This window comes from Dicentrarchus labrax, unplaced genomic scaffold (genome assembly GCF_905237075.1).
Source record: "Dicentrarchus labrax unplaced genomic scaffold, dlabrax2021, whole genome shotgun sequence".
Taxonomy (NCBI): Eukaryota; Metazoa; Chordata; class Actinopteri; family Moronidae; genus Dicentrarchus; species Dicentrarchus labrax.
The window spans coordinates 3,803-23,786 of NW_026136927.1; the positions used below are offsets into that span (position 1 = coordinate 3,803).

Below are 19,984 nucleotides of genomic sequence, written 5' to 3' on the forward strand. Positions count from 1 at the left end.
GTCACAGCTCTATCGAGCCACATATCCCCATAAACTTAAGTAGCAATGACTTCATGAGCTTCTTCTATAATAAAATTATTACTATTAGAGAAAAAATTAATCACCAACTGCCATCAACAGTTATCAGTGGCTCTCCAAGTTCAGGGACTTCTGTCAATGTAAACTTAGATGTATATTTAGACTGTTTTTCTGCTATCGATCTTCATCAGTTAACTTCAATCATTTCTTCATCGAAGCCATCAACCTGTCTGTTAGACCCGATCCCAACTAGGCTGCTTAAAGAAGTTGTTCCCTTAATTGGCACTTCTTTACTGGATATGATTAATCTTTCTTTATTATCAGGATATGTACCACAGTCCTTTAAAGTAGCTGTAATTAAACCCCTTCTTAAAAAGTCTACTCTTGACCCAGGGGTTTTAGCCAACTATAGACCGATTTCTAACCTCCCGTTCCTCTCTAAGATTCTGGAGAAAGTAGTCGCCAAAGAGTTGTGTGACTTTCTACATAACAATAGTTTATTTGAGGATTTTCAGTCAGGATTTAGAGTTCATCATAGCACAGAGACAGCTCTGGTTAAAGTTAATAATGACCTTCTGACTGCTTCTGACAATGGACTTGTCTCTGTACTTGTATTATTAGATCTTAGTGCTGCATTTGACACCATTGACCATGATATTCTTTTACAGAGACTTGAGCATCAAATTGGCATTAAAGGAACTGCCCTAACCTGGTTTAAGTCATACTTATCAGACCGTACTCAGTTTGTACATGTTAACGATGAATCCTCCATAAATACTAAAGTTAGTCATGGAGTTCCACAAGGTTCTGTACTTGGACCAATACTATTTACTTTATATATGCTCCCTTTAGGCAACATTATTAGGAATCACTCCATTAACTTTCACTGTTATGCAGATGATACGCAGTTATATCTATCAATCAAACCCAATGAAATTAATCAATTATCTAAATTACAAACATGTCTTAAGGACATAAAATCCTGGATGACCTGCAATTTTCTGATGTTAAACTCAGAAAAAACCGAAATTCTTGTTCTTGGCCCCAAAAACCTTAGAGACTCATTGTCTAAAGATATAGTCACTCTAGATGGCATTAACTTGGCCTCTAGCACCACTGTCAGGAATCTTGGAGTTATCTTTGATCAGGATTTGTCATTTAACTCCCACATAAAGCAGACCTCTAGGACTGCCTTCTTTCATTTACGTAATATTAGAAAAATTAGACACATACTATCACAGACAGATGCAGAAAAACTAATCCATGCATTTGTTACTTCAAGGCTGGATTACTGCAACTCTTTATTATCAGGTTGCCCCAATAAGTCCATTAAAACGCTCCAATTAATTCAGAACGCTGCAGCACGAGTACTGACAGGAACTAGAAAAAGAGATCACATCTCTCCTGTACTAGCTACTCTGCATTGGCTCCCTATAAAATGTAGAATTGAATTTAAAATACTCCTCCTCACCTATAAAGCTCTTCATGGTCAGGCCCCTTCATATCTTAAAGAGCTCATAGTACCCTATTACCCCACTAGAACACTACGTTCTCTGAATGCTGGGCTACTTGTGGTTCCTATAGTCTCTAAAAGTAGAACAGGAGCCAGAGCCTTCAGTTACCAAGCTCCTCTCCTGTGGAACCGGCTTCCAGTTGTGGTTCGGGAGGCAGACACCCTCACCACTTTCAAGAGTAGGCTTAAGACATTCCTCTTTGATAAAGCTTATAGTTAGGGCTGGATCAGGTGAGTCCTGAACCATCCCTTAGTTATGCTGCTATAGGCCTAGACTATCGGGGGATTTCCCATGGTGCACTGAGCTACTCTCTTCCTCTCTCTTTCTGCACTCATTCATGTCCCTTTAATGCATGTTACTAACTCCACTTCTTCCCCGGAGTTCTTGTGCTTTCTCGTCTCGCAGGTTCTCATGGATCCTGGTGGAGCCTCCTGCCATGGTCCTGCTTGACTGCCATTGCCAATACTGTTGTTGCTGTGCACCTGTCTGTCTGTCTGTCGCTCTCTCTCTCTCTCTCTCTCTCTCTCTCTCTCTCTCTCTCTCACCCCAACTGGTCGAGACAGACGACCACCCACCTAGAGCCGGAGGATCTGTCCTAGGTTTCTGCCTTTTAACAGGCAGTTTTTCCTTGCCCTTGTCGCCAAGTGCTTGCTCATGGTGGTACTGTTGGGTCTCTGTAATTAATGTTAAAGAGTTCGGTCTAGACCTGCTCTATTTGAAAAGTGTCCTGAGATAACTTCTGTTATGAATTGGCGCTATACAAATAAAATTGAATTGAATTGAATTGAATTAATGTTCATTAATGTTCAGTAATGCTCAGTAATGTCCACTAATGCTCACTAAGGTTTAGACAATGATCAGGAGTGTCAACTGTTAATGTGTGATATGTTGTGGACTGGAAAAAGGACACTAACCGATAAAGACGAAGATCTGGTGATGAGAGTATCTGAGCAGCATGGACACTGACAGAGTCTGAAACACACACATCAGCAAACATCAGCACTGAACAATCAATAATCATTACACTATATTCACTGGTATATCTAATAATCTGTCTATCCCATGATATATCGTTATATATTTTGCATCTTAAAGTTGTTTTATATTAATCTCTAGATGGCGCTGTTTGGAGCAAACCGCTTAGTTGTGCACCGAGGCCTCCCACTTCTCTTTCTATTCTGGTTAGAGCCCGTTTGTACTGTTCTCTGAAGGTAGTAGTACACACCGTTGTAGGAAATCTTCAGTGTCTTGGCAATTTCTCGCATGGAATAGCCTTCATTTCTCAGAACAAGAATAGACTGTTGAGTTTCAGAAGAAAGTTCTCTTTTTCTGGCCATTTTAAGAGTATAATCGAACCCACAAATGCTGATGCTCCAGATACTCAACTAGCTCAAAGGAAGACCAGTTTTATAGCTTCTCTAACCAGCACAAAAGTTTTCAGCTGTGCTAACATAATTGCACAAGGGTTTTGTAATCATCAATTAGCCTTTTAACATGATTAGCCAACACAATGTACCATTAGAACACAGGAGTGATGGTTGCTTGAAATGGGCCTCTGTACACCTATGTAGATATTCCATTAAAAATCCGCCATTTCCAGCTAGAATAGTCATTTACCACATTAACAATGTCTAGACTGTATTTCGGATTAATTTAATGTTATCTTCATTGAAAAAAACAGTGCTTTTCTTTAAAAAATTAGGACATTTCTAAGTGACCCCAAACTTTTGAATGGTAGTGTATATGTTGATCACCGTGTTATTATTGACGAAGAACATCACTGTACTCTTCATCAGGCAGTGTGATGGTCATCTCTAGCACATCAGGAGGCAGCAGCGTTAGGTTCTATATGTTTATAAAGTGATGTTTCTGTTTTTTAAATGTCCCCCTCTGGTGGACAGAAGACTTCCTACAACTGAACCAATCATTCCTCTGATTGATGGCTGATTGATTGATTGATGACTGCAGACAGGTGTGCTCACCATCCAACCTGCCTGCCCCTCCTCCTCAGAATGAACCACAGCTTTGGATGGATAATAAAACACTGTCTCTGTAGTTTGAGAAGCTCAGGTGGTGAGAGAAGCTAAAGGAAATTTTAATAGTTCCATGAGCTACATGCCTTCCTGCCCTCCCTCATTACATGGTGCTCTGATCTCTACCAGACCAGATCTCAGGATGGTAAAAACCGAATTGGGAATACTAGATTTTAGTTACTGAGCCTGGGATTCAAAGATTGTTAACTCAGACTGTGGGGCTGCTGGTATTGTCCTCTCATAGGAGGACCACTGATCTATATAATACAATATTATTAGCGGGTCATCCACTAATCGGAAGGTTGTTGGTTCGATCCCCGGCTCCTCCCGCCACATGTCGAAGTATCCTTGAGCAAGATACTGAACCCCAAATTGCCCCCAAAAGTGCTATTAATTGAATAAAAAGGGGGTAGTTTTAATGAAACAAGACAATATAACAAAATAGTATAATAATCTTGTGTAGGAGGATGACCAACATCTTCTAACATGAACGTGTTGTAATTGATACGTTCCAATCACCGGTTGGTGTATTCTGCTGCTTTATGAGTGTTTACTCTACGCATTACATGATTGTTGATGGTTAATATATATTTTATTATTACTGTGGGTTTTCCCTGTCTAAATAAAGCTGTAATAAATAAAGCATTTTCTTTTTAATAAACAAAACTTCCAAGTTCAGACTTTCTGACTTTGGTTTATTTACAAGCTGAGTTTCATCGTCTCGTCTCCAGCTGATCGATTTGGACTCTTTACTTACGAAGATGACCATGATGACGAAGGCGGCCAGGTAGGAGGTTCTGGCCATCCACATGCTGACAAAGCGGTAATGTTCTCCAGACACCACGTTCCTCAGGAACCCTGCAGAGAACCATGCCATGACATCATCAACCTGAACTTCACACACAGGTTACAGCGGTACTGTGGTCATATAGATGCCATTGTCCTGCTTGACTGCCATCGCTAATATATATTATATAATATATTGTCCCCCATCGTTGTTGTTGTCATCATCTTCTTCATCAGTCACTACTATTAGTGTAGTTTTTGCTACTGTTGTTGCTGTGCACCTGTCTGTCTGTCTGTCTCTCTCTCTCTCTCTCTCCCACCCACCTAGAGCCGAAGGGTCTGTCCTAGGTTTCTGCCTCTTAACAGGCAGTTTTTCCTCGCCCCCATCGCCAAGTGCTTGCTCATGGTGGTACTGTTGGGTCTCTGTAAATGTTATAAGGAGTTACCTGCTCTATTTGAAAAGTGTCCTGAGATAACTTCTGTTATGAATTGGTGCTATACAAATAGACTGAATTGAACTGAATTGAACTGAATTAAATTTAATATGACCTACTTAACCAGCAACCGGGTTCTGTAACCAGGGATCATAGGAACCAGGTTCTGTAACCAGGGATCAGAGGAGATCAGAGGAACGTGGGGCTGTAGAGGGACACAGTTTCTCTACCTTTGTTCTCCTCATTCTCAGCAAGAGCTTTCACACTGGACATCAGGATGTCGTCATAACCCAGAAACTCATCCAGCAGGAAGCGACTGAAACCATCACCGAAACACTCGTCCTTCATCGGATCTACAGACAGAGAGCGACAGACAGGTTTCATCATCATCATAAAGCCACTATGCCAGAAAGCCACGGCGTCACAAAGCAGACAGACAGATGTCAGTGTCTCACCTAGAGTGACCACCATGACGGGGATGTTGAGTCTCTGTCTGGTGCTCTGAGACAGACGCAGGAAGCCGTACTCCAAAGAATACTCCACAATGTACTCCTCCTGAGGCCACACTGTCAACAACAACAACAACAACAGAGTTTAAGACAGACAACTGCATCAACAACGACTGCAACAACATTATTTCCTATTAAAGGCGTACTTTATTTACACAGCCCGTTTACAAACATTAAATGTATCATTATTATTATTATTACTGGTTGTTATTATTATTATTATTATTATTACTAGATATTATTATTATTATTACTGGTTATTATTATTATTATTGATTATTATTATTAGTATTATTATTATCAATTATTATTATTACTTCTTCTTATTATTATTATTATTATTATTATTAGGGACCAAGCCAGCGACCACTGGGAGGCCCTATTGTATCTCTAGGAATTATCATTATTTGCTGCACAAAATTAAAAACGTGGCAAAAACTCATGTATGCAACTGCTCCCATGAGCGGGCAGCGCCGCCGAATCAGCCCCTAAGACGCGTAAGGCTGACATGTATGAAAATCAGTAGGCATGGGTATCGTGATAAAAAAAAGCCTTATATGTTTGATCCAGCCCTGAACACGTCTATGTGATAATATTCAGTAATAGTGAGAAAGACACCTAGTGGCAACAGGAAGTATCACGTTTTATACCCCCACAAACTTGCAAAAAACCAGCCCTGGTGTCCTGTTTAGGGGACATGAATGAAAACTGACAGGCATATATATCAAGTTAGGATGTACAAAATAGCCTCTTGGACCCATAACCCAAACACAACAGGAAGGTAGCTATTTTGAGTTTTCATTTTCACTTTCGGCGGCCATTTTGATTTTCATTTTCACTTTTGGCAAATGCGTGGATTGCGAGGGCCCGCCCAATGCTGCTTGCATCTTTAATTAGGGACCGAGCCAGCGACCGCCTAAGGTCCCTATTGTTTTTACTCAATTTCTTACCTATTATTATTATTTTTAGGCCACTTCCACTGTGTTTTTGCCCCCCTGAACATATACGAAAACTCAATTTTATTTGGCAAAGTGGTCAGGCCTGGTGAAAAATGTTACATTCTATGCGTCACTTTCAGGTCGGCCGCTAGGGGCGCTATTATCCTGAAAAGTGTGTACAGGCTAATAACTTCTGCATAGTTTGTCTCACATTCAAAAACCTTGTATCCACGCGTTCGGTGAATGGAGCCGCCCACTTCCACCTATAATTTTTTTTCGTTAGAGCACGAAATGTCCTTAAACTACTTTTTGTGTTCCTCCTACATGCTTTGTCCGAGTCGTACAAAATTTTTCACCTATTACTTGGGGTCTGCCCTGGCAAAAAAAGTAATTCGAACATTTTTGAAATTTTAAAAAATAAGCACGCTATAAAATTAACACTTCCTGTACATTTTTCGTTAAAAAAGGCAGTGGACCATTTCTCCACATTGGTATGTCCTATTGACACCAAGCTTGGGTCCATAGTTCCTCATGTCTTCCTTGGGCACCGTGCACAATTTCAGGCCATTGCCACTAGGTGGCGCTCTTTAAAATGAAGAAGTTTATATCTCTGCAACAGCACGTGTGATTTAAATGAAACTTGGTAGGATGCTTGCCCATGGCTCCCTGAGGCTCACCTCAAAAGGAAAAAAAAAATCACACCACTGGGTGGCGCTCTGGTGGCAGTGTGTATCACTGTGCGGAGACCGTAATAGTTATGAATATGAAATTCACAGGGCATGTGTAGAGTGGTGCCTGAAGCTCACATACCAAAAATCGTGTTTGTCGTGTGTGTGTAGTGCCCCCTACAGGATTTTAAAAATGCAGCCCCGGGGCCAAGTTTCACCGATATGTATGAAACTCGGTAGGCACATGTAACATGCCAGGACGTACAAAAAAGCCTCTTGGACCCATACCCCAAACCCCACAGGAAGTTGGCCATTTTGATTTTGATTTTGACTTTCAGCAAACTTTTCGCATTGTATTTGAACAAACTCCTCCTAGGGAATTCATTGCATCTGCTTAAAAATGTGTGAGTACAGTCAAAAAGTGGTGCTGATTAAAACTTGTGCTATTTGAGACTGTACGTTGAACGTGAGTGTGTCTGTGGCGTGAGGTCAAAGTTGGCCATTTTGAATTCTGTGGTCATACAAACTGATTGAAAAGTTGAGCTATTTGTGACTGTACATTAAACCGTGTGCCAGTGACAACTTGTCGATTTCGGCAGATTCGCCATAAAATAGTACTCATAACTTCAGTGTGCACTGTCCAATCTCCAATAAACTTCATATATTCTGAAACAGTTTTGCCCTGAACACGTCCTCATAACTTCAGCGTACGCGGTCCAATCTCAATGAAACTTCACGTGTTTGATAACAGTCTCGCCTTGAACACATCTACATGACAACATTCAGACATAGTGATAGCGCCACTTACTGGCAACAGGAAGTAATCGCTGCGTGGCGATTTTGAGCTAATTTACGGGAGATTTTCATGTTGTGGTCTCCCCGAGTTGTGAGTGCGAGATCCCGCCCAACGCTGCTTGCAGCTTTAATTATTATTATTATTTTTATTATTATTACTACTGGTTATTATTATTATTTAATAAAATAACAAACTGCAGATTACTGACAGATCTAATAACGGACAATTATTAATAGTTTGAATTAGATTAATAAGACTAATTGTTTTAATTTTAACTGATTAAAGACTAACAGAAGAACATAAGTTTACATCAGCAGCTGTTTGTCTCCTGGAGGAGGAAGATGAGGAAGAAGAAGAGGAGGAGTGGGAGGAGGAGGAGGAAGATGAAGAGGAGGAGGAAGAGGAAGAGAAAGAGGAAGAAGTAGGAAGAGGAAGAGTAGGAGGAGGAAGAGGAGAAGTAGGAGGGGGAAGAGGAAAAGGAAGAGGAGGAGGAAGAGGAAGAAGTAGGAAGAGGAAGAGGAGAAGTAGGAGGAAGAAGAGGAAGAGGAGGAAAAGGAAGAGGAGAAGTAGTAGAAGGATGAAGAGAAGGAAGAGGAAGAAGAAGAGGAGGAGGAGGATGAGGAAGAGGAAGCGGAGAAGGAGAAGGAAGAGGAGGGTTTACCTGCTCTGGTCATCATCTCCAGCTCAGACACTGAGTCCTTCAGCGGCTGCATACCTTTAGTGGTCTGGCTGAAGGAGACGTCCTGGCTGTCGTTCACTCCTCCTCCTCCTCCTCCTCCTCCTCCTCCTCCTCCTCCACTGACACTTCCTCCAATTAGAGACGGCTTCAGACGAGGCTCAATGTCCAGCTCAAACTGCAGGAGAGACCGAGAGACGCTGAAGACAGACCCCCACTGACGACTGCTGATCCCTACTGACTCTTATTGACCCCTACTGACCCCTTCTAATCCCTACAAACCCCTTCTGATCCCTACAGACTCCTACTGACCCCTTCGGACCCCTACTGACTCCTACTGACCCCTACTGACTCTTACTGACTCTTACTGACCCCTTCTGATCCCTACTGACTCTTAATGACCTCTACTGACCCCTTCTGATCCCCTACTGACTCTTATTGACCCCCTACTGACCCCTTCTAATCCCTACAAACCCCTTCTGATCCCTACAGACTCCCTACTGACCCCCTTCAGACCCCTACTGACTCCCTACTGACCCCTACTGACTCTTACTGACCCCTTCTGACCCCTACTGACTCTTACTGACTCTTACTGACCCCTTCAGACCCCTACTGACTCCTACTGACTCCTACTGATCCCTACTGACTCTTACTGACCCCTACTGACCCCTTCTAATCCCTACAAACCCCTACTGACCCCTTCGGAACCCTGCTGACTCTTACTGACCTCTTCTGATCCCTACAGAACCCTAAAAACCCTTACTGACCCCAGTTGATCCCTACTGACCCCTACTGACTCCTGTTGACTGTGGAGATAATTTAACCAGTTTTGTCTCTGCTCACCTGCACTGAGCTGTTGTCAAACATCTCCAGGGTCATCTCTTCCTCATCCTCATCTTCCTCCTGCAGCGCTGCCAGGCTGAGTCCTGCCATTCCGCTTCCTGCTCCTCCTCCCCCCTCCTCAGCCTCCAGCTCCTCCTGGAGGCCTGTGGAGTCGTAGTACTGCAGGAAGACGGAGGCTCGACTGGAGTTCCTCTGGATCTCCACCCGCAGGATGCCATCACGAGGCCAGCGCTCCCTCACAACTTCCAGACAGTTGATGGGCGAGCGAGAGAAGGCAATGTGGATGTAGGCGAGGATGAAGAGGACGAAGAGCGCCTGAGCAGGAGCACAGAGGAGTTAATGCTGTCAGGGTTTGTAGAGTACTATTCCTTTATAGTGTTCTGACAACTTCAGCCTCCTTTACTACAACTCTGCTGTCTTTACTACGAATCAGCTGTCTTTACTACGACTCTGCTGTCTTCACTACGACTCTGCTGTCTTCACTACGACTCTGCTGTCTTTACTGCGACTCTGCTGTCTTTACTGCGACTCTGCTGTCTTTACTACGAATCAGCTGTCTTTACTACGACTCTGCTGTCTTCACTACGACTCTGCTGTCTTCACTACGACTCTGCTGTCTTTACTGCGACTCTGCTGTCTTTACTGCGACTCTGCTGTCTTTACTGCGACTCTGCACTCTGGCTGTTGTGTGTTTCTGGTGGAAGGCCTGGAGGTATAATACGTCTGCTTCATTTACAGGAACATTGTGTTGTTTTCCAGACAGATTACTTATTCAACATTACCATTAAAATAAGAGACAGACAGACAGACAGACAGACAGAGAAAGACAGACAGAGAGAGACACAGAGAGAGGGACAGACAGGCAGGGTTTACCTGCAGACACTGTCTCACCTTCAGCAGGACGAAGAACTCAAAGACTCTCCTGAAGGATGGCGGGAAGAGTCGGGCATACGTGACGGCCATCTTGAAGAAGAGGGCATGGAAGAGGCGGTCCCGGACATTGATGAGGGGATTCTGGTTCATGTTGGGGTTTCGGATCCTGTTGGGTCCCATGTTGTTGTTGTTGTTGTTTAGAGGGACGTTGTTATTGTTGGCCTGGTTCTCAGACATGGTCTCTGATTATTGCGCTCACACAGACTAATAGATGGTTCTAGGTCAGCATGGCGGCCGGCAGTCTCAGTTAAGGTGGAACTCTGACCTCAGATCAGAGTCTGAAGGGTCCTCAGCCGGTTCACACAGCTCAAACTGTGGGACAGAAACATTGATTATTGATCATGAAGTGAGCTTATAAAGCAGGAGTTCAACAACCACCTCAGTCAGAGTTAGGGTTAGTCTAATCTTTACTTTTCTCTTGTGCAACAACACTGCAGTCTGACCCTGGAGCTGCTCTCAGGTCAGTGCAGGGACAGATATTACCAATGTGCACTAGGGGTGGGCGATATGGGCAAAAAGTAATATCTCAATATTTTGGGGGATTTTGGCGATAACGATAATCAGTCGATATCCTTTAAAATGTGATTGGAATTGTCTGAGTTCGGGCTTGTGTCAACCAAACGTGTTTTTAGCACTGAGAGCGCCCAAAAACTCATTTTCCGAGCGCCCAGCGGTGTTTAATCGAACAGATTTCAACTTGAAGCGCTCTGAGCGCTGCGCTAAAAAAACGTCTCCGCTGACATCTTTTTACCGCTGAAGGCGCCAGCGCTCTGAATGCTGAGTTGGGACCAGGAAGCAGAGCTGCTGTCTTACACACTTCTCTGCGCTTTCTTTAGAACAGTCACCCACCCAAAACCCCATAGAGACTGTGTCTGTCCCCCGACCACCTAAATTATTTAAAATTATAAAAACAAGAGGAGTTCAACATAAAAATCTACTAAAAATTAAAACCTCCTCCTCAGTAGCACAAAATAAGAGAATGAAATGTGGGCTGTTAAATATCAGGTCTCTGTCCTCTAAAGCTGTTTTAGTGAATGAGTTAATATCAGATTATGATATTGATTTACTTTGTCTTACTGAGACCTGGTTGTCCCACGAGGAGTATGTTAGCCTAAATGAATCCACCCCCCCCAGTCATATTAATACTCACATTCCTCGAGGCACTGGCCGAGGAGGTGGAGTAGCAGCCATATATGATTTGAGCGTTTTAACCCTTTAGGCGCCGGGTTTTATTTTTAAAAATACTAGATTTTGACATCTAAATTTCAGAGGGCTCTGGCTTGAAAGTGGTTTGAGATAGAGACAAAGTGTAAATGAGACAAATATTGAGAATGACCTAAAGTTTATCTAGGGAGTAAATTTTACTGTCTAATTTGCATATTATGATGTCATATGACGGCGGCTGTATTAGATTATGTAATTTTCATGAAATACCTGATATTTTGAAAGAGAGTTGAACTTATTTCATCAGATTCACCCCCCTCCATCTATTTGTTATGTTGTCCCAAACCAAATGAACAAGGAAAAAGTAAATTGTAAGCCAACAGTCGTAAACTAGAACTATTACTACACCACAAAACTCATGTAAACAGTAGGCGTTTTTTATGATTTTTTTTTTTGTGCCTACAGAGGCCTAATGTGTGCCTATCTATCCAGATGACACTGTTTAGAGTGTGGAACCTCTCATTACATGGCACAGCACACAGGCCTACCCCACACTGATTGCACCTGTATTGTGTCTGATGACGACCTTTAGGACAGGTACGATCGGAGCAAACTATACAGTCTGGACTAGGGATGCACCAATCCACATTTTTTCACTTCCGATCCGATCCGATCCCGATACCTGAATTTGGATATCGGCCGATACCGATACTATTCCGATACCAGAGCTCTGTTTTCTTTAATATTATTATTATCATTATTGTTGATTTTATATGAGATAATATGAATAAACTCCTCAACATATGTACGTATGTATGCATGTATGTCCCAAAAGGCAACTTGAGGTAAGTATAAGGTCAGAAAAGGAAGTCCGAAAAACAGAAAATCCTTTTAACAGGAAAAATCCCATTCTGAAAACAAATATGCAACTGTAAGGGTTTCAAATTTATTGTCATGTCAATATTTATTAAATTCCCCAAATGTCAAATATTTGAGTCTTGAAATATAAGAAAAGTGCAATAAGTGTAAACATCTTACACACACACTATCAATAAAACTGTGCATCTGAACAGCACAAATCAAGTACACTGGCTCCTTCCCCGTACTTTTTCTCTCTTGGAGAAGCCCTCAAGCAAAGCAGTGATAATGTCCTGCACAAAGGCCTTCAGTGGCTTGTGTGGACCGGCAGTTCATGAGAGCCTAAATACTGATGAGCATACCGATTTGTCTCCATTGTAATGTGACTCCAGAAATCATCAGTCAGAAAGAGGGACAAAAAATCTATAGGCCTTGAATCAGTGCTAAGCTCTCTGTCACCACGATATCCAACTTGCTCATCAAAGGACTTTATCCATTCCTGATATACTTCCTCATCTCTCAAGTTAGCCCAGCCACCATTACCATCATCATCGTCATCATTTCCAGCCTTGTTCTGCCTTCCCCTGTTGCCTCTACCACGTCCACCTCTCCTATGGACACTGCAACTTCATGTACCCCCTGCCCCCCTTCCATTTTGCAAAGGGTTGAAAGACTCATCATCACTACTTTCAGCCCTATTCAGACCCCCCTGCTGCCTCTACGACACCCACCAGCCCTTCTACGAACACTTCGGCCCCTGCTATCCCCACTAGTGTTGGGAGAAGAGTTGGACTCGTGTGTGTTTTGTGCTGCGTCATGCCAGGGCAAGAACGGCGGCGCATGCGTGATTCATTTGCAGCCTGGACGCGGAGTGGTGTGTGTCTCCTCTCTGCTCTGTCTGCAGGCTGGGACTGCTGCGCGGGGCTACTGTGAGACTGACCGACTGTGAGTGCTTTTGGACGGGGGAGGGACTCACGGCAGCACCCGCTGCTCGTTGAGCACACTGCAGAGTGATACGTGCTTTCACGTCAGAGTCTCCAAAACCTACAAAAGTCTCCAATAAGACCAATAAAAGTCGCTATATTTGACGCTAGTCGCTTTTTGACAAAAAAGCCAAGTTTGGATGTGATTTCCTCGAACATTTTGCATTGCAGCATGACGTTTTTCTGAGCTAAGGTCTAAGTACAGGATGTCTGCCAACTAGTGGAGGGGAGTTTGAATGAGATATAACACTCTATTAGGAGAAAACAGCGGTTTGATTCAGTACCGCGTCCTGTCGCAATCTTTCGATAGTGCTACAGGCTCACTACGATCAACATTAGAGAGTCTAATGTTGATCGTAGTGAGCCTGTAGCACTATAAAAGGAAATTATTAAAACATAGGAGACTAGCACCGTGGTACAACCACCAAACCCGCCAGTTAAAACAAATAGCTAGAAAATCTGAAAGGAATGGCGCTCTTCCAAATTATCAGAATATCACTCAATTTGGCAAGATAACCTTAAAATTTATAGAAAGGCCCTCCGTAATGCCAGAGGAGCCTATTACTCAGCACTAATAGAAGATAATAAGAACAACCCTAGGTTCCTCTTCAGCACTGTAGCCAGGCTGACAGAGAGCCACAGCTCTATTGAGCCACATATCCCCATAAACTTAAGTAGCAATGACTTCATGAGCTTCTTCTATAATAAAATTATTACTATTAGAGAGAAAATTAATCACCAACTGCCATCAACAGTTATCAGTGGCTCTCCAAGTTCAGGGACTTCTGCCAATGTAAACTTAGATATATATTTAGACTGGTTTTCTGCTATCGATCTTCATCAGTTAACTTCAATCATTTCTTCATCGAAGCCATCAACCTGTCTGTTAGACCCGATCCCAACTAGGCTGCTTAAAGAAGTTGTTCCCTTAATTGGCACTTCTTTACTGGATATGATTAATCTTTCTTTATTATCAGGATATGTACCACAGTCCTTTAAAGTAGCTGTAATTAAACCCCCTTCTTAAAAAGCCCACTCTTGACCCAGGGGTTTTAGCCAACTATAGACCGATTTCTAACCTCCCCTTCCTCTCTAAGATTCTGGAGAAAGTAGTTGCCAAACAGTTGTGTGACTTTATATATAACAATAGTTTATTTGAGGATTTCAGGATTTAGAGTTCATCATAGCACAGAGACAGCTCTGGTTAAAGTTAATAATGACCTTCTGATTGCTTCTGACAATGGACTTGTCTCTGTACTTGTATTATTAGATCTTAGTGCTGCATTTGACACCATTGACCATAATATTCTTTTACAGAGACTTGAGCACCAAATTGGCATTAAAGGAACCGCACTAAGCTGGTTTAAGTCATATTTATCAGATCGCTCGCAGTTTGTACATGTTAACGATGAATCTTCAATAAATATTACAGTTAGTCATGGAGTTCCACAAGGTTCTGTACTTGGACCAATACTATTTACTTTATATATGCTCCCTTTAGGCAACATTATTAGGAATCACTCCATTAACTTTCATTGTTATGCAGATGATACGCAGTTATATCTATCAATCAAGCCCGATGAAATTAATCAATTATCTAAATTACAAACATGTCTTAAGGACATAAAATCCTGGATGATCTGCAATTTTCTGATGTTAAACTCAGAAAAAAACGAAATTCTTGTTCTTGGCCCCAAAAACCTTAGAGACTCACTGTCTAAAGATATAGTTACTCTAGATGGCATTAACTTGGCCTCTAGCACCACTGTCAGGAATCTTGGAGTTATCTTTGATCAGGATTTGTCATTTAACTCCCACATAAAGCAGACCTCTAGGACCGCCTTCTTTCATTTACGTAATATTAGAAAAATTAGACACATCCTATCACAGACAAATGCAGAAAAACTAATCCATGCATTTGTTACTTCAAGGCTGGATTACTGCAACTCTTTATTATCAGGTTGCCCCAATAAGTCCATTAAAACGCTCCAATTAATTCAGAACGCTGCAGCACGAGTACTGACAGGAACTAGAAAAAGAGATCACATCTCTCCTGTACTAGCTTCTCTGCATTGGCTCCCTATAAACTGTAGAATAGAATTTAAAATCCTCCTCCTCACCTATAAAGCTCTTCATGGTCAGGCCCCTTCATATCTTAAAGAGCTCATAGTACCCTATTACCCCTCTAGAACACTACGTTCTCTGAATGCTGGGCTACTTGTGGTTCCTATAGTCTCTAAAAGTAGAACAGGAGCCAGAGCCTTCAGTTACCAAGCTCCTCTCCTGTGGAACCAGCTTCCAGTTGTGGTTCGGGAGGCAGACACCCTCTCCACATTCAAGAGTAGGCTTAAGACATTCCTCTTTGATAAAGCTTATAGTTAGGGCTGGATCAGGTGAGTCCTGAACCATCCCTTAGTTATGCTGCTATAGGCCTAGACTATCGGGGGATTTCCCATGGTGCACTGAGCTCCTCTCTTCCTCTCTTTCTGCTAGATTGCCATTGCCAATACTGTCTGTTTGTCTCTCTGTCTCTCTCTCTCTCTCTCTGTCTCTCTGTCTCTCTCTCTCACCCCAACTGGTCGAGACAGACGACCACCCACCTAGAGCCGGAGGATCTGTCCTAGGTTTCTGCCTTTTAACAGGCAGTGTTTCCTTGCCCTTGTCTCCAAGGTCTTGCTCATGGTGGTACTGTTGGGTCTCTGTAATTAATGTTAAAGAGTTCGGTCTAGACCTGCTCTATTTGAAAAGTGTCCTGAGATAACTTCTGTTATGAATTGGCGCTATACAAATAAAATTGAACTGAATTGAATTGTATTAGTACATACACTGTGTATTAGTAGTGCGTATTAGTACATACACTGTGTATTAGTACACACACTGTGTATTAGTACTGTGTATTAGTACACACACTGTGTATTAGTACAGTGTATTAGTACATACACAGTGTATTAGTACATACACAGTGTATTAGTACATACACTGTGTATTAGTAGTGTGTATTAGTAGTGTGTATTCGTACATACACTGTGTATTAGTACACACTGTGTATTAGTACTGTGTATTAATACATACACTGTATTAGTACTGTGTATTAGTACACAGTGTGTATTAGTACACAGTGTGTATAAGTACTGTGTATTAGTACACACACTGTGTATTAGTACACACACTGTGTATTAGTTCTGTGTATTAGTACACATACTGTGTATTAGTACATACACTGTGTATTAGTACTGTGTATTAGTACACACACTGTGTATTAGTACATCCACTGTGTATTAGTACTGTGTATTAGTACACACACTGTGTATTAGTACTGTGTATTAGTACACACACTGTGTATTAGTACTGTGTATTAGTACACACACTGTGTATTAGTACACACACTGTGTATTAGTACTGTGTATTAGTACACACACTGTGTATTAGTACTGTGTATTAGTACACACACTGTGTATTAGTACACACACTACACACACTGTGTATTAGTACTGTGTATTAGTACACACACTGTGTATTAGTACACACACTGTGTATTAGTACTGTGTATTAGTACACACACTGTGTATTAGTACTGTGTATTAGTACACACACTGTGTATTAGTACACACACTACACACACTATGTATTAGTACTGTGTATTAGTACACACACTGTGTATTAGTACACACACTGTGTATTAGTACTGTGTATTAGTACACACACTGTGTATTAGTACACACACTGTGTATTAGTACTGTGTATTAGTACTGTGTATTAGTACAGTGTATTAGTACACACACTGTGTATTAGTACTGTGTATTAGTACTGTGTATTAGTACACACACTGTGTATTAGTACTGTGTATTAGTACTGTGTATTAGTACAGTGTATTAGTACACACACTGTGTATTAGTACTGTGTATTAGTACTGTGTATTAGTACTGTGTATTAGTACAGTGTATTAGTACACACACTGTGTATTAGTACACACACTACACACACTGTGTATTAGTACTGTGTATTAGTACACACACTGTGTATTAGTACTGTGTATTAGTACACACACTGTGTATTAGTACACACACTGTGTATTAGTACTGTGTATTAGTACACACACTGTGTATTAGTACTGTGTATTAGTACACACACTGTGTATTAGTACACACACTGTGTATTAGTACTGTGTATTAGTACACACACTGTGTATTAGTACACACACTGTGTATTAGTACACACACTGTGTATTAGTACACACACTGTGTATTAGTACACACACTGTGTATTAGTACACACACTGTGTATTAGTACACACACTGTGTATTAGTACACACACTGTGTATTAGTACTGTGTATTAGTACACACACTGTGTATTAGTATCAGGGTAAATACTGTCCTACTTGAAGGTAAACATCCTGTAGCTAACGAGCTAACTAGCCAGCTAGCTCGTTAACGGTTGATATGTATGTGCTCGTGGAGCCACAGCTAGCATTAGCTTTGGATTAGCTGTCTTAGTCTTACCTGTTATTGAGTCCGCGGCTGTGTGTCCATGCTAACGTTTCCTCCTCGCTGTGTTCATCAGAACAACAACACTAACGGACGCAGCACCTAGCTGGTTAGCACTGTTAGCGGGCTCCTTTCCACAGGCAGACAACAGCAGAGGAGCTAGCCGCTAAAGCTAGCCGCTAAAGCTAGCTACACAGCAGGAAAACAGCGCTGTTAGCTCGCAGATAAAGCTAGTGAGGCCGCGGCGGTGTTAGCTAGCAGCAGTGTGTGGACTCATTGGTCAACAGACTCACTGCAGACTAAAGTCTCTCATTCTTTAAAGCTTCACTTCAGATAACACAGGCTAACATAGGCTAACACAGGCTAACGGGAGCTAACTGAGACTGACGGCAACTGTTCACAGACGGAACTACAGAGCGAAAACGCGCATGCGCATTAACCTTGAGTATTGTCTGCCAGGTGCCTTCTTCCTGACAGAAAGATGGACAGATATGTAAACATATGTAGACACATAGATATATAAACATATATAGACACATGGATATATAAACATATATAGACACATGGATATATAAACATATATAGACACATGGATATATAAACATATATAGACACATGGATATATAAACATATATAGACACATGGATATGTAAACATATATAGACAGATGGATATATAAACATATATAGACACATGGATATATAAACATATATAGACACATGGATATATAAACATATATAGACACATGGATATGTAAACATATATAGACACATGGATATGTAAACATATATAGACAGATGGATATATAAACATATATAGACACATGGATATATAAACATATATAGACACATGGATATATAAACATATATAGACACATGGATATGTAAACATATGTAGACACATGGATATATAAACATATATAGACACATGGATATGTAAACACATGTAGACACATGGATATATAAACATATATAGACACATGGACATATATATAAACATATATAGACACATGGATATATAAACATATATAGACACATGGATATATATATATAAACATATATAGACACATGGACAGATATATAAACATATATAGACACATGGATATATAAACATATATAGACACATGGATATATAAACATATGTAGACACATGGATATATATATAAACATATATAGACACATGGACAGATATATAAACATATATAGACACATGGATATATAAACATATATAGACACATGGATATATAAACATATATAGACACATGGATATATAAACATATGTAGACACATGGATATATATATAAACATATATAGACAGATGGATATATAAACATATGTAGACACATGGACAGATATATAAACATATATAGACACATGGATATATAAACATATGTAGACACATGGATATATATATAAACATATATAGACAGATGGATATATAAACATATGTAGACACATGGACAGATATATAAACATATATAGACACATGGATATATAAACATATGTAGACACATGGATATATAAACATATGTAGACACATGGATATATAAACATATGTAGACACATGGATATATATATAAACATATATAGACAGATGGATATATAAACATATATAGACACATGGACAGATATATAAACATATGTAGACACATGGATATATAAACATATATAGACACATGGATATATAAACATATGTAGACACATGGATATATAAACATATATAGACACATGGATATATAAACATATATAGACACATGGATATGTAAAATTATGTAGACACATGGATATATAAACATATATAGACACATGGATATATAAACATATATAGACACATGGATATGTAAACATATGTAGACACATGGATATATAAACATATATAGACACATGGACAGATATATAAACATATATAGACACATGGATATATAAACATATGTAGACACATGGATATATATATATAAACATATATAGACACATGGACAGATATATAAACATATATAGACACATGGATATATAAACATATATAGACACATGGATATATAAACATATGTAGACACATGGATATATATATAAACATATATAGACACATGGACAGATATATAAACATATATAGACACATGGATATATATATATAAACATATATAGACACATGGACAGATATATAAACATATATAGACACATGGATATATAAACATATATAGACACATGGATATATAAACATATGTAGACACATGGATATATATATAAACATATATAGACACATGGACAGATATATAAACATATATAGACACATGGATATATAAACATATATAGACACATGGATATATAAACATATGTAGACACATGGAT

At 40.4% G+C, this 19,984-nt stretch overlaps 1 protein-coding gene across 2 annotated transcripts; it reads right to left on the bottom strand.

Moving 5' to 3' along the window:
• Positions 1-2,363: 2,363 nt before the first annotated feature.
• Positions 2,364-18,067, bottom strand: LOC127360685 (membralin-like). Of its 2 annotated transcripts, none has more exons than XM_051395141.1 (8): positions 17,655-18,067; positions 10,107-10,460; positions 9,216-9,530; positions 8,412-8,550; positions 5,241-5,351; positions 5,016-5,138; positions 4,323-4,423; positions 2,364-2,504 (listed from the first exon to the last, which is right to left on the bottom strand). In XM_051395141.1, the coding sequence occupies exons 2-8, from the start codon at positions 10,323-10,325 to the stop codon at positions 2,442-2,444; spliced, it is 1,071 nt and encodes a 356-aa protein (XP_051251101.1). In that variant the 5' UTR covers positions 10,326-10,460; positions 17,655-18,067; the 3' UTR covers positions 2,364-2,441. The 2 variants fall into 2 exon arrangements, with proteins under 2 accessions (XP_051251101.1, XP_051251100.1); XM_051395140.1 differs by having other exon boundaries at positions 2,367-2,504; positions 8,358-8,550; positions 17,655-18,066.
• Between the last annotated feature and the right edge of the window lie 1,917 nt (positions 18,068-19,984).

Bases quoted from the DNA above. Each gene is read 5' to 3' on its own strand.
- LOC127360685 (XM_051395140.1), bottom strand. From the start codon at position 10,325: ATGTCTGAGAACCAGGCCAACAATAACAACGTCCCTCTAAACAACAAC. The intron at 9,531-10,106 runs GTGAGACAGTGT...GCTCCTGCTCAG, and splicing joins AGTTCTTCGTCCTGCTGAAG to GCGCTCTTCGTCCTCTTCAT. The intron at 2,505-4,322 runs GTAAGTAAAGAG...TGTGTGTTTCAG, and splicing joins TCGTCATCATGGTCATCTTC to ACTCTGTCAGTGTCCATGCT.